Source organism: Aquarana catesbeiana, linkage group LG06 (genome assembly GCF_042186555.1).
Source record: "Aquarana catesbeiana isolate 2022-GZ linkage group LG06, ASM4218655v1, whole genome shotgun sequence".
Classification (NCBI taxonomy): domain Eukaryota; kingdom Metazoa; phylum Chordata; class Amphibia; order Anura; family Ranidae; genus Aquarana; species Aquarana catesbeiana.
Genome location: NC_133329.1, coordinates 93,877,425 through 93,901,750, shown reverse-complemented (window position 1 = coordinate 93,901,750; position 24,326 = coordinate 93,877,425). Strand labels below are relative to the sequence as shown.

The window sequence follows — 24,326 nt, the reverse complement described above, 5'->3', positions numbered from 1 at the left end:
CCCTGTAGCTGTCTATTACACAACGTGCCGCTGTGTAGCCCGGGCAGTGTGCGGGCAGACGGTGGTCGGAGAGGGTCAGGTTTGGAAGGTTCGGGTAACATCGCCATGTCGTTCTGTTCGTTCTTTGGCGGAGAGAAGTACAAAGATCACTTCGAGAACGGTAATAGTGTGTGTGTGTGCTGGGTATAGGAAGAGCTCAGTGGGTTCAGTCAGCCAATCAGAAAGTTGCATCATCTCTCAGCTGTCACATTGTTACCAACATACTGAATTCATCATTTATTATTGATCTCATTATTTATTATTGATCTCATTATTTATTATTGATCTCATTATTTATTATTGATCTCATCACCTATTATTAATCTCATCACTTATTATTGATCTCATTATTTATTACTGATCTCATCGATCTTTTCTCATCGATCTTTTCTCATTGATCTCATAGAATGTTTGTTTTTAGATGTGGAGTCTGTCAGCCTCTTGTGAGGCAGATTTGAGCCAATGAAAAGCTAGTTACTAAGCGGAGGACGCCTCATTCACATTGTCGCGCGGCGTCACGCATATGCATGTTTTTTTTTTTTTTCTGCGCATTGCACTTCACACATATGGCGGCCCGTTGGTTGTATGAGAGCGGCACTGCGCGTGGCGAAGAATCCCAGGCACTCTTTTTGAGCTTCATACAATTTTTTAACCGTGTGTTTTTTGCACATCTTGTCACGTTTGAGGTGCCGTTACCATTGGCACACCGTGCTTTTTGTTCTTTTTTGCCTGCTCTGTGAACGCGCACAATCACGCGTTCACAAGCTACACCAGTGTGAATGCCGACTGAAATGCAAGCCTTTTTTTTTTTTTTTTTTTTAAGTGTTTTTCAGGTGCTCCCGTTGAAGTCCACAGGGACCAAAAATTGGGGACTGCCCCAAAGAATCTCGTAGACTTTATCACGCTCTGAGCAATAAGGGTGTGAATGGACACCATTTATATACTATAAAGCAGGGTGGATATAAATTCAATGATTTATAAAAAAAAAAAAATCTAACAAATGTGTAATAAAAAAATATATATTTATTTTCTTTATTTAAAAAATGCTTTTGGAGTAAAAATCTATCTAAAGATAGTTTTCTATTTAAGATACATTAATAATTTAGTTTATTCAGCATGAAATGGAGCTTAGTTATGTTGCATGAGGCTTTATATTCTGCAATATTTACATTTTTGGTAAACTCATTTCAGTGAATCCAAGCTGAGATGACATGCACTGCATTGATGCATTCACACAATTTCACAGTAACCAGGAGATAAAACAAAGTTCAGAAACATTCCTTTATCCCATTGCTTTGCAAATCTATGTACACTACAAACTGTATGATTGAATCGGTCCGGATATCGCTGTTTTACTAACCTGACAGCTTATTAAAAAGTAGGAAACCTTCATCTTGTTTGCAAATATTAAAGATTCTAACTACCAGCAAGAATAAGTCCTTACATTTAAAGAGCACCTGTCATTTCAGATCCATCATGGCAGCGCCTGTTAGCGGGCATCCACTGACCTGCTGCTGCCACGTCCCTCACCTTGTTGTGTCACTGCCACATCACCAGCCGCCCCATTAAAGTGAATGGGACTGTCGGTGAGCGAACAGCGGGTCAGAGGAGGAGCGGCTGTGGGACAGAGATGACAGTCGCTCTTTAAAAATTATGATTTAAATCGAGTTGATATAAATCAAGCCTTTTTACTAGAGATTTAAATCAAATCCACCCAGCTATGAATATAATGGGCATCTTGATAGTGAGTTATGATTAACCCCTTCCAGCCCCAGTGTGACCACTTGAGCTCTGGAAGATTTTACCCCGTTAATGACCAGGCCATTTTTTTTTTTTGCTATTTAGCACTGAGCTACTTTTAATTGCTCAGTCATGCAACGCTGTACTCAAATGAAAATGTATCTTTTTTTTTTTTTTTTTTTTTCCACACAAATAGAACTTTCTTTTGATATTTAATCACCTCTGGCTTTTTAATGATATAAATGAAAAAAGACTAAACATTTTGAAAAAAAAAAAAAACAAAACAATATTTTCTATTTATAAAACATATCTAATTAAAAAAAAAAAAAAAAAAAGTCTTCCTATTTGGCAAAAATGTATTCTGCTACATGTCCTTGGTTAAAAAAATCTTAATAAGCGTATATTGATTGGTTTGCGTGAAAGTTATTGCGTCTACAAACTTTCAGAGATATACTGGAATTTTTATTTATTAATTTATACTAATAATGGCGGTGATAGTTACATAGGTTTAAAGAAAAATACAAAAGTCCATGTAGTTCAACCAAAACAAAAAATACAATCTCATATTCACAATCCTTCACCCACAGTTGATCCAGAGGAAGGTGAGAAACCCCAGCAGAGCATTCTCCAATTTGCTACGGCAGAGGAAAAAATTCCTTCCTGATCCCCATAGAGGCAATCTGATTTTCCCTGGATCAACTTTACCTATATTACGTGATCCGGAGCTCCATCCCACTGGCTCCTCATCATGACGAGGACTGACCGCTCGGTCACTGTGCTGGGAGCACACCCAGAATCCTCCGCCATCCACAGATCCATATGGTGGTGTGTGCGTTAAAGCCCACCCTCTTTACCACTGCATATATGTGTTACATGGGCGGCAAGAAGTTAAAGCTTCGTAAGCCGAAACACGTTTTGTTTTTTTTTGTTTTTGTTTTTTTAAAGCGGCAGACATATCGGACGCTTTTGACTCTTTTTTTTTTTTTTTTTTTTTTTTGGGGACCATTGACATTTATACAGCGATCAGCGCTAAAAATAGCCTCTGATTACTGTATAAATGACACTGACGGGGGAGGGGTAAACACTAGTGGTGATCAAGGGGTTAAGTGTTCCCTAGGGAGGTGTTTTCTAACTGTGGGGGGGAGGGGACTGACTGGGAGTACTGAGAGATCGCTGTTCCTGATCACTAGAAACAGATGATCTCACTGAACTCTCCTGTCAGAACGAGAATCTGCTTTTGTTTACACTGGCAGATCGCCGTTCTGCCTTTCTAAGGAACGATCGTAGGTGGCCGGCGGACATCAAGGCTGCCGGACCAGCGCATCGGCCCCGATCACCCCGCCCCCCCCCCCCCGCTGTGCAGCGTGCGCACACAGTAACTTATGCACGAAACGACATACGGGTACGTCGTTTCGTACAATAGGGCAACCCTGCCACAGTAAATATGCGGCAGGCAGGCAGTCCTTAAGTGGTTAAAATGTTACTAAACCCACAACAGTAAAATCAGTCTGTATATGCAGTAAAGCATGCTTGTTATACCTACTGTGGAACCTAAGGAGTTAATTCTCCACATTGCGGCCCCCATCCATCTCCTGATAGTACAGAGCCTTGGGGGCAAGCTGCACATGCTTAGTTTGGTGTGTTTTGCTAGAGTTGTTTTTGTTTGTTTTTTTTCTTGGGAGTGTGCATGTGATCAGCACAGGGCTAATCGGCATTGCCCAGACAGTGGGTCAGCGGTCTTGCAGTCTCATAGGACAGTCAGAGTCAAATGAAATCTCCTCCTACAAGCTTTAATCAGACACTGATAGAAGTCACAAGACTGCTGATACGAAAAGGTATTTAGCAGTTTATATTTATTAAAAAAAATGCATTTCCATGTTCTGTGTACTGTGGGAGACCAGATATAGTGAATGCAGGCTCCTGGGTTTAACACTTTAATTTGTCATGTTCATTATGATTTGAGCTTCCAATACATCACAATATTAAAATAAAGCAAACGAGCCCTTTTTAGCAACAAGCAACAGTCTGTGCGGTGTGTCACTCTACTGTACAGTGCATTGGAGTGCCGGTCACAGTGAATGTCGGCGTGTTTTCCACCCAGCATCAGTACAGGTATGTCTGGTTCTGGAATGATTGATGCTGGAGGCAGGAACATGACTTGTGAAAAAACTTGCCTTGGGTAATCTACACGGAACTCTTGTGTCAGTTGGGGAAGGTCTGTATTTGTTCATGTTGAAGTAAATATCACCCTCTGTATACAGGAATGGTATAAAGCCCAGAAGTCAATAAACAAGAAAAGAAAATCCCCCTTTGTTGGGACTTTGTAGGCAACAACCACACATCGTATGAAAATAAAGAATTGGGTATACTGGCGCTACCTGAAGAAATATTAAATATCAGTCAGTATGTTTGGAAATTGCGATGACCTATAACTAGGCACCCCCTACCTGTAGTTGTAATTCTAAGAGGAATACAGTATGTACAGGTCCCCCTTATTTACAGTATAGGTAGTTCCACAGCCATTAAGTAGATACGTTTCCAATACTCAAATATACAAAGGTTATAATAGGCATCAAATGTCGCACAGCTTACTGGATCCTACTGTATCTGGGAAAGAGGCCAGAAACTGGATTCCATATAGTGCATTTACTAAGAACCATATGCAAACACAGTGATGTATGTATATATAATATTATTCTAATCCATTACATTCCACATAATCATCATAGATTGCAATTGCATAGACCAAAAACTGCTCGATAGCCCAGGAAACAACAACAGTTGGGTTTTCAACAAAGTTCCATATATTGATGTAAAGTGACTCATGCAGATTCCCACAGGTGACTTGGTGCTGCAATAATTTGTCAGGTGACTCTCGTGCTCCCCCTTTGGTTGCTTACTCACCAGCTCCCAGAACCCCAGCAGGGGTATAACGCTTGTGGTGTGATACGCAGGGTTGCTTCCTTCTGACGAATCTTTATGTTATAATCCGCTCCCCAAGCCCCCCAGCGGGGTAATTCACCTGTGTTGGGAGATAGATCGCCTTGCTGGCAGGTGTTATGCTGGGTATCTCCTGTGCCTTTAAATCCTTGAAGGTGTTGCTTCCACTCATATGTTTAGGAAAAAGAGAGAGCTTCCATAGCGTAATACCGTATGGCCACTTTATTTAAAAATTACATCAGAACCAGCACCGTTGGTTTGTAAAAGAAAAAAAAAAAAAAAAAAAAAAAAAAACCACACATCGGTAGATTAGAAAATATATTTATTATTATTATTATATATATATATAAAAAGACAAAAATATGACTGCATATACTCTCATCAAATACCCCTGACGAAGGTGCTTGAACCAGAAACGCGTCGGATACCGGAGAGTAAAATCAATTGTCATTTTGTCTTTTCCTTTTTTTTTTTCTCTTTTTTTGATTTTGTATTTTTTTAATCTTTTTAAACCAACGATCATTGTATGATCAAACGATTTTATATATATATACATAATAAATATATTTTCTAATCTTCCTATGTGTGGTTGTTGCCTAAAAAGTCCCAACGAAGGAGGATTTTCTTTTCTTGTTATACACCAGGGATATGACCACAACACACTTGTCTGCCATGGTGAAATCTTCTCTTTGCTAGAAGACAATAAAAACGGCCTTTCCCTTCAGTCTTGCTCAGTTGTACATTTACATACATATACAGGCTCCTTTCCTGGACTGAAATGGCTTACTCCTGATTTCACTGCACACTGAGCTTTTCACAATGTGCATTACAAGGATCAGCAAGTCAGATAAAGACCACCTCATTTCCTGGGTGGAAGGTGTCCGGCATCTCTAGCTCTTTCCTCCCCAGCCTGACTGTGTGCCTGGACCACCTATTTCATTTCTTTCAGTCACTGAGGTTCAATGTCAATGCGCCTTCCCACTTCTTCCTGTTTTCACAAATCTATGTACAGCACCCTGCTGGCCACTCCAACCAGCCATGATCTTTACCTGACTGTTAGCGTCTGCGCAAATCCTTCATGCATATGTACATGGTGATTGCACCACATATGTGCGGTATCGCTGCGGATGCAAGAGAAATAATTCTAGTGGCAGACATCCTCTGTAACTCTAAACTGGTAACCTGTAAACATTTTAAAGCGTCACCTATGGAGAATTTTAAGTACTGTAGTTTGGCGCTATTCCACAGGCATACGCAATTTTAAAGGGTGACATTTTGGGTATCTATTCACTTGGCGTTACATCATCTTTTACATTTTACCAAAAAAGGTGGGTATTATATTGTGTTTGTGTGCAATAAAATTCACTAAAGTGTTTGTTTTTTTTTTTTTTTTTTTTTTTTTCCAGAAAAAAAATTGCGCAAATACTGTTTGACATAAAAAATTGCAAAACCCATAGTTTCGTTCTATAGGACAGTGATGGAGAACCTTGGCACCCCAGATGTTTTGAAACTACATTTCCCATGATGCTCAACTACACTTCAGAGTGCATGAGCATCCATGGGAAAATGTAGTTCCAAAACATCTGGGGTGCCAAGGTTCGCCATCACTGCTATAGGGCCTCTGCTAAAAAAAAAAAAAAAAAAAAAAAAAAGTGTGTAATTTTCTTGCAAACAAAAAAGAAAGATAATTTTTTTTTTTTTTTTTTTTTTTTACATGTTTGTGAGAAGTGTCAGAATTGGCCCAGTGGGCAAGTGGTAAATGCAGAAGAGACCAAGCATGTCTTTTCTGCATTAAAAATCGCGACTGTCCACCCATAATAAATACTTAGTACATTATTAATTAGTAACCATGGTTTTTCGTGTAATTATTAGTTTTTATCCTGAGCAAGCATTAATGTATGGTGTTACACAGAATGGAATGATCAAGTCCACTTTTTTTTGTTTAAAAGAGGAAAAAAATTATATAATATAATCATTTTTTTTTTTTTTCTTTTCCCCCTTTTAAACGAAAAAAATATGGACTTGATCATTCCATTCTGTGTAATGCCATACATTAATGCTTGCTCAGGATAAAAACTAATAATTACACCAATAACCATGGTTACTAATTAATAATGTACTAGGTATTTATTATGGGTGTACTAAGTAGGAACAGTACAGACGTCTATTCCTGGAAGGCATTCAGTGATTTTGGTTAGTTTTGTAATATCGGTGTCACAACATGATGTGTTGGGTGGTATCCGGTCATCTCATTTGTAAGAGGAAGTTTACTGACTACATGGAATGGTGTAAAGCTACAGGGACACTTAAATGCCTGTCCTCTTCTTCAAACTAAAAATAGTGATTGTGCTATAGCATGAAATATGTGCACAATATTTAAGTACATACAAACAGAATACATACATAAAATGTATATGCAAAATTATACATAACAATATAATGTTAAATATTCCAAAAATATTTTTGCATCATCCTTTTTTTTTTTTTTTTATTTATTTATTTATTTTTTCGAAGTGTCCCATGCAGTCCAATCTTCATTCAATGCACTAAATCAATGCATAAAATTCATCAGAAAATGTCCAAATTCATAACAGAAATCTATAAAATGTCACATGCAATAAAAAGACAGTGCGGAATGTCAGGTATCCAAAACCGCGATAAAGTGGCGCTGTGCTTTCTAGGAATGTTATCTTCACAATTCTTCCTCCACACCCAGAGTCCTTCACCTTTCACACTGCCTACCCACCACACATAAACTCCGTCAGGCTTTATTCATATAAAAGCAGCTAGATCCTTTCCAGTGAATTAATAATAATAATAAAAAGGAGTATGGGAATTTCTGTAAATGATTTCTAATACTTTGTGTGTCTCTCTGTTCTTCTATGATCAGGAATATATGTGTGTGCCAAATGTGGCTATGAGCTCTTCTCCAGCCGTACCAAGTTTGAACACTCATCTCCGTGGCCGGCCTTCACCGAGACCATCCACGAGGACAGCGTCTCCAAATATGTGGAACGGCCCAATGCTCTTAAGGTGAGAACACCTCATGGATTCCATAAACATGACCCCCAGGGTAATGTCTGCGGAAGATTGTACATGACTATTTATAATCCATAGGGGTCTTCATTAAAGAGGCAAAGGTCCCTACTTATCAAGCTGTGATAGTACCACAGGAGTGCTAAGTGGCCCTCCAAACGCCATTTTATTTTATTGCTTAAGCGATCACTTTAGCACACTTTATTTGCTATGGTAGCTTAATATATTGGGCCCACAGTGGTTTATTATAATAATAATTAAAAAAAATAATAATAAAGTAGCTGACAGGGGTAGCTAAGCTACTAGGAGGAGAGGGATTGAGGCGAGCTGAGCTGCTGATTTTGGGTGCAGAGAGAGTTGAGCCGGATGGGGGGCTGGGCTGCGTACTCCCTGCTTAGAGGAGAGCCGGATGGGGGGCTGGGCTGCATACTCCCTACTTATAGGGGAGAGCAGGATGGGGGGCTGGGCTGCATACTCCCTACTTATAGGGGAGAGCAGGATGGGGGCTGGGCTGCGTATTCCCTGCTTATAGAGGAGAGCCGGATGGGGGGCTGGGCTGCCTACTCCCTGCTTAGAGGAGAGCCGGATGGGGGGCTGGGCTGCATACTCCCTATTTATAGGGGAGAGCAGGATGGGGGGCTGGGCTGCGTACTCCCTGCTTATAGGGGAGAGCCGGATGGGGGGCTGGGCTGCGTACTCCCTGCTTTTAGGGGAGAGCAGGATGGGGGGCTGGGCTGCGTACTCCCTGCTTATAGGGGAGAGCAGGATGGGGGGCTGGGCTGCGTACTCCCTGCTTATAGAGGAGAGCCGGATGGGGGGCTGGGCTGCGTACTCCCTGCTTATAGAGGAGAGCCGGATGGGGGGCTGGGCTGCGTACTCCCTGCTTATAGGGGAGAGCAGGATGGGGGGCTGGGCTGCGTACTCCCTGCTTATAGGGGAGAGCAGGATGGGGGGCTGGGCTGCGTACTCCCTTCTTATAGGGGAGAGCAGGATGGGGGGCTGGGCTGCGTACTCCCTGCTTATAGAGGAGAGCCGGATGGGGGGCTGGGCTGCGTACTCCCTGCTTATAGAGGAGAGCCGGATGGGGGGCTGGGCTGCGTACTCCCTGCTTATAGGGGAGAGCAGGATGGGGGGCTGGGCTGCGTACTCCCTTCTTATAGGGGAGAGCAGGATGGGGGGCTGGGCAGCGTACTCCCTGCTTATAGAGGAGAGCCGGGGGATCTGAGGTGCCAAGTCACTGCTGGGAGCAAAGAAGAGGGGAAGCTTAGCTGTTTGTTTTTTTTTTTTTCTATTTTTGAGATCAGGAGTAGAAGGAATGGAGCTACTGACAGAGGGACGTGAAATGACTTCATGCGTCTCCTTTACCTAAGGACGATTTGCTCCACAGTGTTTGCAGCTATAGAGATCAGTGGGGGGTGTTTTAAAGTTAATTTACTGTTTAAAAAGAACATGCATATACATAAATGTCCACCTGACCACACTGGTTAAACTTTAAATCGGAACTTCAGTCATTTTTTTTTTTTTTTTTTTTCATCTTTCCATCTATTCAATCTTCTGCCCTTGTTGTTTTAACTTTGAATAGTAGGGTTGTCCCGATACTAATATCGGGACCAATACTGAGCAAATGCTCCCGATGCCTAATCTGATACCTGGGAGAGGTGGCGCAACTGGAAGTCAGTGGGAGGAACAATGGAAGTGACGCTCCGTGTTGCCGTCAGCGGTTTAACATCCCGATGCCCATCTTGGTACTCCCTGCACTCGGTCACTGTAAGCCAGCAGCGGACATCTTGTTACACCCAGCCCATATAGTTCAAGCTGGGTGTAACAAGTTGTCCGCTGCTGCTTTTATGCAGCCAAGTGCAGGGAGTACCAAGTTGGGTGTTGCAGGCAGCCTTTCCTCTCGTGTCATTTATTGCTGGCTGCATTTCAGTGCCTGCCCATCGGTGCCCATAAATGCAACCTGTCAGTGCTCAGTGCCAGCCATCAGTCAGTGTCCAGCCATCAGTCAGTGCTGCATATCGGTGCCACCTATTCTGTATTGTGCTTTGAAAACTGTCACATGACATTAAAAAAAAAGTATCAGTATCGGCAAGTACTTGAGAAAAAGTATTGGTACTTGTACTCGGTCTTAAAAAAGTGGTATTGGGACAACCCTATTGGATAGTAAAACTTTTTTTTTTCTGCCATTAAATACCTCATACAGCCCACTTCCTGTTTTTTGTCTGGTAAAAAGCCTAGGCTTATGACCTCATGCCACTCTCCCCTGAGAGTTTGCCAGGAAGGGAGGGGGGATGAGTCATAAGAGGGCCAATGAGAGCTGCAGTGCTGGAGGTGTGCCTCCCCTCCATGCCGTGTGTGTGTGGGTTTTTTTTTTTTTTTTTTTTATATTTTTCCTGGCCCCATCCTTGGCAACCAGCTATATGCAGTCTTTAAACAGAAAAATAAAAAACGCAAAACAGATCAAAAAACGAACGCATCACAGTCACAACACTTGCATTTCTGGTGTGATTCCATTGAAGTCTTATTACATGCAAAACGTGGAAAAAAAGTACCCGACCCTTTCCAACAATGCGCTGGCTGAAAAACGCACAGATGTGAATGTGTACCATAGAAAACCATGTTAAATGGACTGTAGTGCTTTTCTGCAAACTGCAAAACGCACTAAAAAATGCATAGGTGTGAACCTAGGGTCAAGGTGGAGGCAGCACTGGGTGTTTTTTGATTGCACTGGTGGAGGGTCACCACTCGGATATGCTTATTTGGATATGTTTACGTACTTTGTTTTGGCATATGGTTCACTATGGACTTGTTTATCTGTTTAAAAAAAAAAAAGAATTCTGAACTTCTGTTTAATTTAGATATTTAACTTCCTAAGCACCGCAACCTCTATTTTAATTCTATTTTAGTGTCTTTGTCTATCTGAACTTATTGCCTTTTGCCAATTTACCAGGACAGAACTTCCTTTTTATTCTTGTATAGGAAACCCATTGAGAAAAATATGGGGGGCTGCCACTGCTGACCCCCCCACCCCCTATAAAATGTCAGCAATACTTCCTGGGAACAGTCATGCAGCCAACAAAGTCAGAACTGGTCTTTATATGTTTTTGGTCAGTGACTTGGAAATGTTGAAACCCATTGGATGAGCATGACAACCAAGCAGTTGGCATTTTAGAAAGGCCTCATTATATGTTTAAAGCACCCTCCATTCACCCCTACAGCATTCTGCACAGTGATGGGGCTGCCCTGGAACTAGCATTTCTTAACTTCCAGAAGACCACTGCAGCCTCCAGCACTGATTGGGAGCTTCAGCAGGGCCAGGGCTCTAGACAGGTTCCCTTTTATCACTGTATTCTTCACATCTTTGGGGTTTCTGCACTAAGTCTTGTCACTTTGCTCCTCCAGGTCTCCTGCGGAAAGTGCAGCAATGGACTAGGCCATGAGTTTTTAAATGACGGTCCAAAGAAGAACCAGTCCCGCTTCTGAATATTCAGCAACTCGATTAAGTTCATCCCCAAAGGTAACTATCCAGGCATTCTTTAAATGAGACCATAAATTAAAGACCCTCACATCTTTAATCTATGCATGTCGGGAGATGGATGCACGAGCTTCCATTGAAGATACTAGTTTCCTGGATGTGTCTTCATGAGTTTTTGAATGACAAAACTTGGAACATACAGGCTGCACATGGATCAGGAAAGTGTTCCTTATATCTATACCGGTTCTGGGTCAGTAGTTCAAAATGTAGAACCAATGCATCTGTATGACAGCCAGGAAACTAGTATCTTCAAAAGCAGAAGTCGGCATGTAGAATTCTCACATGGCAGGAAGAGTATCCTGTCTCTGATGTAAGCGGGAGGAATAGTACCCCATTGCTCGTGTCTGGCAGGAAGATTCCCCGTCCTTGGTGTCTGGGGTAGCAATAGTAACCTGTCATTGGTGTCAGCGGAGGAATAGTACCCCATTGTTAGTGTCTGTGGGAGGAAGAGTATCCCATCTTTGGGGTCAGTAGTGCCCCTGGTTCAGGCTGCATTAACCACTTCAGCCCCGGAAGATTTGGCTGCTCAATGACCAGGCCATTTTTTGCGATACGGCACTGCGTTGCTTTAACTGACAATTGCGCAGTCGTGTGATGTTGTACCCAAACAAAATTGACGTCTTTCCCCATCCCCATGGTGGTATTTGATCATCGCTGCGGTTTTTATTTTTTGCGCTATAAATAAAAAAGTGCAACAATTTTAAAAAATAAGCTATCTTTTACTTTTTGCTATAATATCCCACATTTAAAAAAAAAAAAAAAAAAAATTCCCACTTTAGGCTAATATGTATTCTTCTACATATTTTTGGTAAAAAAAAAAAAAAAAATCGCAAAGAGCGTATATTGATTGGTTTGCGCAAACCAATCGCGTCTACAAAATAGGAGAGAGATTTATGGCAATTATTATTTTTACTAGTAATGGTGGCGATCAGCGATTTTATTTTATCTGGACTGTGATATTGCGGCGGACACTTTTGACACATTTTTGGGACCAGTGACAATTATACAGCAACCAGTGCTATAAAAATGCACTGATTACTGTATAAATGTCACAGGCAAGGAAGGGGTTAACACTAGGGGGCAATCAAGGGGTTAAATGTGTTCCCTCAGTGTGTTCTAACTGTGGGGGGGATGGGACTGACTATAGGAGATGACAGATCGCTGTTGATACTTTGAACATACGATCTGTGTCCTCTCCCCTGATAGAACCAGGATCTGTGTGTTTACACACACAGATCCCGGTTATCGCTTTGTCACGAGCGATCGCGGGTGGCCGGAGGTCATCACGCCCCCGCTGGGCACTCATGGCAAGCCGCGTGCGCCCCCTTGTACCTGAAAGGCGAAGCAACATAAGGTAACGTCATTTCTCCCAGGGGAGCCAACCTGCCGCAGTAAAACTGTGGCTGCTGATCGGAAAGGGTTTAAAGTCACAAAGCTAAAAGATGGCATGGCTCATGACAGCTAGTTACACAACCAGATGCCTAGTCGTTTGGTCATGTGATCTGGGCAGGAAGGGGGGGGGGGGGGATCAGCCACTCAGAGCCTAATTGTTTCTGTCATCCCAGGCATTTGGCCAGGTATCTGGCTTCTATGCGATCTCGGAGGAGTAGTCAACCATCCTTTGGTGCAGTTTCTTTGTTTTTAGCTCCCCCGAGGTAAAGGAACCACCTCCCTTGCACCTGATGTGTACTTACCCAAATTAGATGCATGTGGCCTGCAGAAGTCTTCAGCAGGTCCTTCCAAAATATTCTATCCCCTTCCAATCCCTGTACAGGCGATCCCCATAGACGTCTGTGGGGCCATCACCTGAGTGCATCCTGTATCATAAAACAGACCCATAGACGTCTGTGGGGCCATCACCTGAGTGCATCCTGTATCATAAAACAGACCCATAGACGTCTGTGGGGCCATCACCTGAGTGCATCCTGTATCATAAAACAGACCCATAGACGTCTGTGGGGCCATCACCTGAGTGCATCCTGTATCATAAAACAGACCCATAGACGTCTGTGGGGCCATCACCTGAGTGCATCCTGTATCCTAAAACAGACCCATAGAATTCTGTGGGGTTCAACTGTGCAATTAGAAACCATAAAGCCAGGCAGCTAGCCTTTTTTAGAAGGAGGTTAGCAGAGGAAGTTCCACATCACTTTGAAGCAGATCTTCACTTCATCTGAGCACCACAAACTAAAAACCCTGTTTAATTCATTTCTAATATTCAAAACAAATTGGCCCATCCATGTATCTATGCTTTATTTTGCTGTAAAATCAATTTGAAAAACAACCCCTCTAGCATTTCACGCTGTGGCCATCTTGAGTAAGGGCAAATGATTCATGTATCGCTTACTTCCTAGAATCCATCTGCCCTTAGCTCAAACATGCATGCAGGAGAATGAGCTTAGCTGAGAAAATTCTTCCCCCTCTACTGAAGACTCCTGGGATGTATGACATCCTTTTGCCTAAGCAAGAAACTAAAGAAATGTAAAAAGAAAATTTTAAGCAAGTAAATATCTTCCTATCTATGTACTAATGCTAGCAGCATGAGGATTACAAAAAAATCAATGTTGATTGGGAGAGTGAAGTTTCTCTTTAAGAGAAGAGGTGGGCAAGAGACCGGGGTCTTAAAGCAGAACTTTCCCCATAACAACTTGATAGAGATTAATGTTCTTTAGCAAGGAACATACATTCCACATTATTAATTATGCCCATTCCTGTTCCAACATGACAGTGCACAAAGCAAGGTCCATAAAGACATGGATGAGCAAGTTTGGGGTGGACAGAGTCCTGGCCTGCACAGAGTCCTGACCTCAACCCGATCGAACATCTTTTGGATGAATTGGAGTGCACACTGTGAGCCAGGCCTTCTCGTCCACATAAGTGCCTGACCTCACAAATGCGCTTCTGGAAGAATGGTCAAACATTCCCATAGACACACTCCTAAACCTTGTGGACAGCCTTCCCAGAAGAGTTGAAGCTGCAAAGGGTGGGCAACTCAATATTGAACCCTACGGACTAAGACTGGAATACCATTAAAGTTCATGTGTGTGTAAAGGCAGGCGTCCCAATACTTTTGGCAATATAGTGTAGGTCTTGCCAACCAGGGCAAGCTGGTTCCTTGATTCTTATAGGGGGGGAGATTTTCAAAATCTGGTGCAGCTTTGCATAAAAAACAATCCGCTTTCAGGCTTTTAATGCCAAAGCTTAATTGAACAAGCTGAAGTTAGAAGCTGATTGGCTACCATGCACAGCTACTTCAGTTTTAGTAAATCTCCCCCCACTGTGTTTGTGTGATGAACCCGCTTACCCTGCAGTTCTTATATCTCTATGGTTGATGGGTAACCTGATTATACGGTAATGAGCGGAGTCCTTCCTATTGGACTTTATACTTCTAGAAATATTTAGCAGATCAGCATTTATTCTCGGTGTGGCGTGACACTAATGTTGCTGTCTTTGCTGTGTAAGTAATGTTGTATGTTTATCACATCCAAGGTTACCCCTGATTATGTATCTTTTGACCCCGTTTTGCTAAGTGTTGAAGAACAACCATTAATCATGGCTTTAAAGTGATTGTAAAGCTTCGTGGTTTTTTATTTTTTTTTTAACCACTTGCTGACCGCTGCACACCGATATACATCGGCACAATGGCAGCGGTGGGCAAATGGGCGTATCTGTACGTCCCCTTTAGTTGGCGGGGCTAGTGGGTGCGCCGCGTACAGTGTGACCGTGCCCGTGGGTCCCGCGGACTCTATGTCTGCCGGTGTCCCGCGATTGTGTCACGGAGCGGCAGAACAGGGAGATGCCTATGTAAACAAGGTATTTCCCTGTTCTGCCTAGCAACATGACAGATCTACTGCTCCCTGTCATCGGGAGCAGTGATCGCTGTCATGTCAGTGGTAGCCCATCCCCCGCACAGTTAGAATCACTCCCTAGGACACACTTAACCCCTTGATCGCCCCCCCTAGTGTTTAACTCCTTCCCTGCCAGTGTCATTTACACAGTAATCAGTGCATTTTTATAGCACTGATCGCTGTATAAATGACAATGGTCCCAAAATAGTGTCAAAAGTGTCCGATATGTCCACCATAAAGTCGCAGTCATGATAAAAATCGCTGATCGCCGCCATTATTAATTAAAAAAAAAATCGCAATAAGCGTATATTGATTGGCTTGCACAAAAGTTATAGCGCCTTCAGAATAGGGGATAGTTTCATGGCATTTTTATTATTATTACTATTTTTTTTTTTTTTTTTTAAATAATGCAAATGCCACAAATCTATCCCCTATTTTGTAGACGCTATAACTTTTGTGAAAACCAGTCAATATACACTTATTGCGATATTATTATTTTTTACATTTTTTTTTTTTAACCAAAAATATGTAAAAGAATACATATCAGCCTAAACTGAGGACATTTTTTTTTTTTTTGGGGGGGGGGGGGGTATTTATTATAGCAAAATGTAAACAATATTGCCATAATTTTTTATTTATTTTTTTTCAATTTTTTTATAGCACAAAAAATAAAAAACCGCAGAGGTGATCAAATGCCACCAAAAGAAAGCTCCATTTGTGGGAAAAAAAGAACATCAATTTTGTTTTGGTGTAATGTCGCACGGCCGCACTATTGTCATTTAAAGCGACTCAGTGCCGAATGGCAAAAAGTGCTCTGGTCAGGAAGGGGGTAAAATCTTCCAGGGCTGAAGCAGTTAAAGTGGTTGTATACCCTTTTTTTTTTTTTTTTAACTTTTACCTATAATAAGGCTTACCTGTAGGTAAAAAAAATATCTCCTAAACCTGTACGGTTTAGGGGATATTCCCCTCGCAATGAGCCGCTGACTGCAGCGGCGCATGCGCACAGGGGATTCTCGGCTGACAGCCCGGCAAACTCCGGAGCTAGCCGGACAGAAGTCTCCCGCGCGCATGCGCAGGAGTGACGACATCGCGGCTCCGGCCACTCACAGCGCCGGAGCCGCGATACCCGGAAGACACGCCGAGGGGAAATGTCAGCTCCCTCGGCGTGGACAGGATGAGATGCCGGCGCCTCGTTCTAAGGTAAGTATCTCATAATGAGCTAGTATGCGGTGCATACTAGCTCATTATGCCTTTTCCCTTGCAGGTGTAGGAAAAAAAAAAAAAACAGCGGGTATACAACTGCTTTAAATAACAAACATGTTGTACTTCCCTCCTCTGTGCAAGGTTTTTGCACAGATTGACCCCCATCATCCTTTTCGGGGTCCCTCCGCAGCGCTCCTGGCTCCTCCTCATCGAGTGCCCCCTCAGAGAGCCGCCTTCCAAGGGGGGCACTCATGCGGGCGCACTCCTGAGTCCTGCTGCTGCGTCTATTGCCGCAGACAGCAGGACTCGGCCCCGCCCCCTGCTCCCATGTCACTCTATTTGATTGACAGCAGTGGGAGCCAATGGCACCTGCTATCATTCTGTTTAATGAGGACCTGAGACAGCGGCTGGAGCTGCTGGGCTCATCCCCGTCACTGGAACTCTCGGGTTCAGGTAAGAAAAAAGGGGTGGGGGGTGCTGCAGTGCAATAGGCTTTAATGTATAGAACGCATTAAGGTGAAAAACCATGAGGGTTTACAACCCCTTTAAAGACAGAATAATCCACAGATTGTGGATGGGAAGTTAATGTCGCCTTGCTGATGTTCCAATCTTGGGACCTAGGAGTTTCATAGAGTTGTAGTTAAAGTGGAACTTAAGTCAGAAAATGAAGTCCTGCTAGATCACTTCAGGTTGGCCTCTTTTGCAGGTATAGCTATGTAAAACATTAAAAATAAGTGTCATACTGTTTATAATCCAGCAATACATTGTCTCCTGCTCTGCTCTGCACATGCTCAGTTGCTCTTCCTTTCAAATACCACCAAAAAGCTCTATTTGTGGGAAAAAAAAAAGGATATAACTGTTGTTTGGATACAGCGTTGCATGACCACACAATTGTCAATTAAAGTGAGGCAGTGCCATATCACAAAAAAATGGCCTGGTCATTAAGAGGGCAGCTCTTCCGGTCCTTAAGTGGTTAAAGGGATAAAACTGGCAATGAGGAGGCAATACAATGCCTCCTCATTGCCTGTCAAATTCTCTCTGAAGAGCAATCTGAATGTAATTTGATCTTCAGAGAGCAAAATCAAGTATTTAACGAAGGCTTAGGAACAGTTTTCCTATAAGACTACATTAATAATTTGCAAACTTTTATTGAATTGATATGTGTCCCATAGTGAATGCAGTTCAGGAAGTTATCATATAAGTATATTACCTAATATTGCCTTGAAATCTGCATATGAGTTATAATTATGTGAGCTGGGATTGGTTGCAGAAACCCATGACATCTATTGTTCCGGACTGGTGAGACTTGCGGTACGACACAGGAGACTATAAATAGGTTGATTTCCTGGCATAATAATAGAAACCTTTAATTGTACTTCTCTCCTTGTCCAGACAAAGTCGACGGGGGAGCGGATCGAGCCTAAAGACTGCGAATGTATTAAACGGGGATGTGCTGAACCTTTCCTGACGGTCCATCAGAGGATGAATCGGCTGTGATAAACCCTTACCGGACGTCTCGGCTGAAGATTATACCTGCTGGCATCAGATGTGGTTCAGGGCCTCTCGCTGGACGCAAACCCACAATGCACCTGCAATTCGAATGTAGCATTAGCAGACACTTCTCCGCAGTTTTCCCATAATTGTTTTTTTTTTTTTTTTTTTCTGCCAGCTTTATACAAGATAATTTATTCGTGAACACTGCTCAGAATACCAGTTGGCCTTGGCTGTCATGTAACAGAAGGATGAACTGTCTGTATTCCTGAAGCCACCAGTTGGATTTTTTATTTTTTATTCTTCTACTTTTCACTATGACATTGTAAAGTATTGCAGCCCAGATTCACCAACCAGATATCTGTGGCTGCACTTTTCACGTTTTATAGAGCATTCGTTCTGCTGTTGTCATGCAGGATTGAATCTGATACAAAGCGTTCTCTCATTGGATGAGGTGGAGAGGGGCTGTGACGTCACACTCTCCAACTCATCCAGTCAGAGAAGGTTTTGCATTCTTTGAGAAATGTTCAGTAAGCAGCAGGGCACCGGAGTGGCAGTGTCTACATCAATGATTTCCAGCTTCTAGGGATCTCACAAGTATATGGTATATACATAGTGACATTGGTCCAAGCTGGCCCAATGTAATTATGTAAAAATGCCATACTTGGATTTCTTCTTTAATTAAATCATTTAAAGGTTGTGATTTTAATGGTAATTGTGTGTTCTTATCATAATGAAACGTTTCCAAATTATTATAGAGGTACTTTGGTGGGGAAAAAACAACCAATCAATATTCTATCCAAAATTGAAATCTTTGAACCAAACCTTATGTAATGTCTTTTCTAAATCACAGAAATTATTATTGTTATTTTAATAAGAACAACAAAACATTTCTTTTCTATAACATGACATCTTTTGAACATTATCTGAAAATTCTCATAAATACCCCTTTCTTTCTTTCTTTCTTTCTTTCTTTCCTTCTTTCTTTCTTTCCTTCTTTCCTTCTTTCCTTCTTTCCTTCTTTCCTTCTTTCCTTCTTTCCTTCCTTCCTTCCTTCCTTCCCTTTTTTTTTTTTTCTTTTTTTTTTTACCAGAGCCTTACAACTACCTCCTCTGTAGTATAGCCGGAGTCTTGCTGCGCCCTGCAATGAAATATGGCCTGAGGCTTGCTGTGCATTCCACTGTAATATGGCTGGAGTCTGGCTGCTCCTCTGCTGTAGCAAAGTGGAGGGTTTGCAGTGTCCTCTGCTGTAATATGGCAGGAGGTTTGCTGCACCCTCCACTCTAGTAAAGCGGGTGGTTTGTTGCGCCTTTTTAATAGCCGCCTGGCGGGAGGCTTGCCGCGCCCTCCGCTGTAGCCCATCGGGAGGCTTGCCGCGGCCTCCGCTGTAGCCCATCGGGAGGCTTTCCATGCCCTCCGCTGTAGCATGGCGGGAGGCTCGCCGCACCCTCCGCTGTAGCATGGCGGGAGGCTCGCCGCGCCCTCCGCTGTAGCGTGACGGGAGGCTCGCCGCGCCCTACGCTGTAGCATGGCTATAGACTGTTCTGATTTTGTTATGCTAATTGTTTATGCAATTGTTATAAACCTACATAAAGCTCTCATTAATCAATGTTTGAGAAGAATTTTCCAGGACCGTCTATAGCTAGTCATATTGGTCAATTAGGGATTACACTCGTTACTCAATGACATATGTACTCCCATTAACATTTTGGCTAATTTGGGGAGAAACTTAATACGGTACTCCGGTTTTGGACATGAGGGGCACATGTCTTTGCTGGGCAGATCTTAAGCCAAGACAGCTACATGTGCTAAATCCACAGCAACTGTGTAGAATTTTCATTTCAGTCTTATACTGCACTGTGAGAATTGCAATGGTTTGTGAAGGCAGAACAGGCCAAGACTATTTTACCCATAGACACTTTGATAAATGAGGCGCAGCAAGACATGAGATCGCCACGGACATCCAGGGCATCATCTGACAACCTGTAATGTTTTTTTTTTGCTACCATTTTCCAGGTAAACATTCGCATTCAGCTTGTCTTTATTTGCCTAAGTGTGCAAATTCAGGGTGTGAGTAGACCTCTGTGACACCATTTATCATGGGAATGGGGGACACCTATGATGGCTATCTCCCCCTACATATTCTGGGGTCGGGTATGTCTGCTTTTTGTCCCTAAACATAAGATTGTCAGAATCATTGGGTGATGAATTTCCCTTGTCTATGGCTATTTTTTAGCATTTATCTACTGTATTTCATGCAAAAATCAGAAGAAATAAAAAAAAAAAAATGTGTTGTCCATTGCAGCCAATAAGCTCACAACTATTAGTTCTACTCTGCCCTGGAAAGGACAGTTAGGACTGTTCTGTTTTGGCTATGGGCGATGTAATATTTGGTTTTCTTCTGCTGTAACAGTTTGTGTTTTTATTTAGCCCCAGCGTTATAACGCCAGGGGTTAATCTGATTATATGAAGGTCCATGCTGCTCAATGCACATCCTATTCACTGTTCATTAATAAATGGTTTGATTTTACTCTTGTGTGCTCTTCCCTTTTTTTTATTATTTATTTATTTTTGTATTATTCTCCAACTCAAGATTGAAATTCTAAACAAAGGTTGTAACTATTCGACAACCTCCTAGGTTTGTGTCACACTAGCAATCCTGTTACTGACAGGAAGCCACCGGCAACAGTATCACAAAGGAGACATCTCATCTGATCCTATGGCATTGCTCCCTCCCAGCCGAAAATTGCAGAATCTTAGTGGTTGTAAACCTCGGACATAAAATCTGAACAAAGCATATCCCTCTATAGTGTGTACTTGTCTCAATTAAGAGCACTAAGGGGTTGATTTACTAAAGCCAAATAGACTGTGCACTCTGCAAGCGCAGTTGCTCCAGAGCTTAGTAAATGAGGTAAAGCTTCACCTTGCAAAAAGTACCCAATCACGTGCAAAGGGAAAAAAAAATATGCATTTTTAGTTGCACACGATTGGATGATGGAAGTCAGCAAAATTTCTCATTTACTAATCTCTGGCAGAGTGCAACTGCTGTGTGAAGGGGGGGTGTGTCCCTTCCCTCCAATCAGCTTTTTGAACTTTCCATACTGAGCTTTGCAGTGTAACTTCAGCTCTCTGCCTCCTTCTCTTTTTTTTTTTTTTCGTTCTGAACTCTCTGACAAGCTTATAAATTCTGGACCTTGAATGGATGTAGAGAAGAGAAGACTGCAGATAAACAGGTACAACTTATGTAGCAGGATTTGTTTAATCTCTGTGTATTGCCTAAAGCCAGTCACTTTACTGGGTTTACAGTTTTGCTCATAAGTTTACATACCCTGGCAGAATTTATGATTTCTTGGCCATTTTTCAGAGAATATGATTGATAAAACAAAAACATTTCTTTCACTCATGGTTAGTGTTAGGCTGAAGCCATTTATTATTGATCAACTGTGTTTACTCTTTTTAAATCATAATGGCAACATAAACTACCCAAATGACCCTGATCAAAAGTTTACATACCCTGGTGATTTTGGCCTGATAACATGCACACAAGTTGACACAAAGGGGTTTGAATGGTTATTAAAGGTAACCATCCTCACCTGTGATCTGTTTGCTTGTAATTAGTGTGTATGTATAAAAGGTCAATGTGTTTCTGGACTCCTGCCAGACCCTTGCATCTTTCATCCAGTACTGCACTGATGTTTTGGATTCTGAGTCATGGGGAACGCAAAAGAATTGTCAAAGGATCTGTGAGAAAAGGTAGTTGAACTGTATAAAACAGGAAAGGGATATAAAAAGATATCCAAGGAATTGAGAATTCCAATCAGCAGTGTTCAAACTCTAATCAAGAAGTGGAAAATTAGGGGTTCTGTTGAAACCAAACCACGGTCAGGTAGACCAACTAACATTTTAGCCTCAACTGCCAAGAAAATTGTTCGGGATGCAAAGAAAAACCTACAAATAACTTCAGATGAAATACAGAACTCTCTGAAAACATGTGGTGTGGCTGTTTCAAGATGCACAATAAGGAGGCACTTGAAGAAAGATGGGCTGCATGGTCGAGTCGCCAGAAGAAAGCCATTACTACGCAAATGCCACAAAGTATCCCGCTTACAATACACCAAACAGCACAGAGACAAGCCTCAAACCTTCTGACACAAAGTCATTTGAAGTGATGAGACCAAAATTGAGCTTTTTGGCCACAACCATAAACACTACATTTGGAGAGGAGTCAACAAGGCCTATGATGAAAGGTACACCATTCCTACTGTGAAACACGGAGGTGGATCGCTGATGTTTTAAGGATGTGTGAGCTACAAAGGCACAGGGAATTTGGTCAAAATTGATGACAAGATGAATGCAGTATGTTATTAAAAAAATACTGGAGGAACATTTGCATTCATCAGCCAGCAAACTGCATGGGATGTACTTGGACATTCCAACATGACAATGATCCAAAACACAAGGCCAAGTCGACCTGTCATTGGCTACAGCAGAATAAAGTGAAGGTTCTGGAGTGGCCATCTCATTCTCCTGACCCCAATATCATTGAGCCACTCTGGGGAGATCTCAAACATGCAGTTCATGCAAGACAGCCCAAGAATTTACAGGAACTGGAGGCTTTTTGCCAAGAGGAATGGGCAACTTTACCATCTGAGAAGATAAAGAGCCTCATCACACAAATACCACAAAAGACTTCAATCTGTCATTGATGTTAAAGGAGGCAATACACGGTATTAAGAACTGGGGTATGTAAACTTTTGACCAGGGTAATTTGGGTAGTTTCTGTTGTGATTATGATATAAAAATGAGTAAACACAGTTGATTGATACTAAATGGCTTTAGCCAAACGCTAACCATGAGTGAAAGAAATGTTTTTGTGTTATTCATATTCTCTGAAAAATGGCCAAGAAATCATAAATTCTGCCAGGGTATGTAAACTTATGTTTACAATAAGTTTAAGGGTGTGACACCTCAGTGGTGCAGCCAGGAGGGATTGACCCCTATCTGAGCAAGCCTGTAGATTCTTTCCCACTACAATATTTTAATGTGTTTGTTTCCTCAGGGGACATCATACATGTAGTATTCTGTCCCATCCACCTATGTCCTTTCTAAGGCTAGCTTTGACTTTGGACAGTGCGCCCCTCCTCCCTCCACAGGCCTCCGATAACGCAGCTAGCAAGGAGACTGCTGCTTTGACAGATGGCACTTTTCTTTGTTTACAAGCACTTGCCCAAATCAAGTGTCTCAACAGGAATTTAAGAGGAGAAGGGCTTTTCGGCAAAAAATTTCCAGGCAAGTTTTTGCAATTTTGGGCACGCACTTGTCTGAAGACCGCAGAGCTAAAAGGAAGATACAATGATAGTGAAGCAGAAGTTGCAGAGAGCATCTCCAACCCCTGCAAGGAAGTCACGTTTTACATTGATTCTGTAAATCTGAATTTCTCTTTAAAGAAAACCCGTAATAAAAGGACAGTGACTGCTGACCACCTTCTTGCCAGGTTGTCATGTGGATTCTTCAGACTCAATACTTTGAGAAACTGACCTGGAGCAAGTCAGCTTACTTAAGCAAATTAGGAGCTTGTTGGATTTCTGGCAGATCAGCATGAGATATACACAATATTGTCAAAAGTATTGGGACGCCTGCCTTTACACACACATGAACTTTATTGGCATCCCGGTCTTAGTCCGTAGGGTTCAATATTGAGTTGGCCCACCCTTTGCAGCTATAACAGCTTCAACTCTTCTGGGACGGCTTTCCACAAGGTTTAGGAGTGTGTTTATGGGAATGTTTGACCATTCTTCCAGAAGTGCATTTGTGAGCTGATGTGGATGAGAAGACCTGGCACACAGTCTCCGCTCCAATTCATTCCAAAGGTGTTCTATCGGGTTGAGGTCAGGACTCTTTGCAGGCCAGTCAAGTTCCTCCACCCCAAACTCGCTCATCCATGTCTTTATGGACCTTGCTTTGCGTGCCGGTGTGCAGTCATGTTGGAACAGGAAGAGCCCATCCCCAAACTGTTCCCACAAAGTTGGGAGCATGAAATTGTCCAAAATGTCTTGGTATGCTGATGCCTTAAAAGCCCAACCCTAAAAAACAACCCCCCCCCCCCCATACCCAACCTGCCCGCCCCCCACCAAATGATTTGGACCAATGCACAAATCAAAGTCCATAAAGACATGGATGAGCGAGTTGTGGGTGGAGGAACTTGACTGGCCTGCACAAGTCCTGACCTCAACCCGATAAAACACCTTTGGAATGAATTGGGGAGATTCAGAGATGTCCTCTCCCCTTTCTGTCCCTCTTCATATGGATATGTTGATTTCTTTCCCAACAAAACAATGCTGGTTCCTTGACCCGCAAGAGCCTGTCTACACTTTGTGTAGGAAACAGGCTCTTGGAAGATGTAGTTCTGGGAATGTGCCTATGTCAATAGCAACTGACCTCCCAGCAGCTGCCCCAGCAAGAATTTTAAAACTCTGGTGATGAGCTCACAAGAA

The 24,326-nt window shown here is 42.4% G+C and overlaps 1 protein-coding gene across 1 annotated transcript; it reads left to right on the top strand.

Moving 5' to 3' along the window:
* On the top strand, nt 1-20,362 carry MSRB1 (methionine sulfoxide reductase B1). The gene is made up of 4 exons (XM_073636450.1): nt 1-160; nt 7,610-7,752; nt 11,158-11,272; nt 17,734-20,362. Exons 1-4 carry the CDS (start codon nt 106-108, stop codon nt 17,763-17,765), a joined length of 345 nt encoding a protein of 114 aa, XP_073492551.1. The 5' UTR covers nt 1-105; the 3' UTR covers nt 17,766-20,362.
* The last annotated feature ends 3,964 nt before the right edge of the window (nt 20,363-24,326 follow it).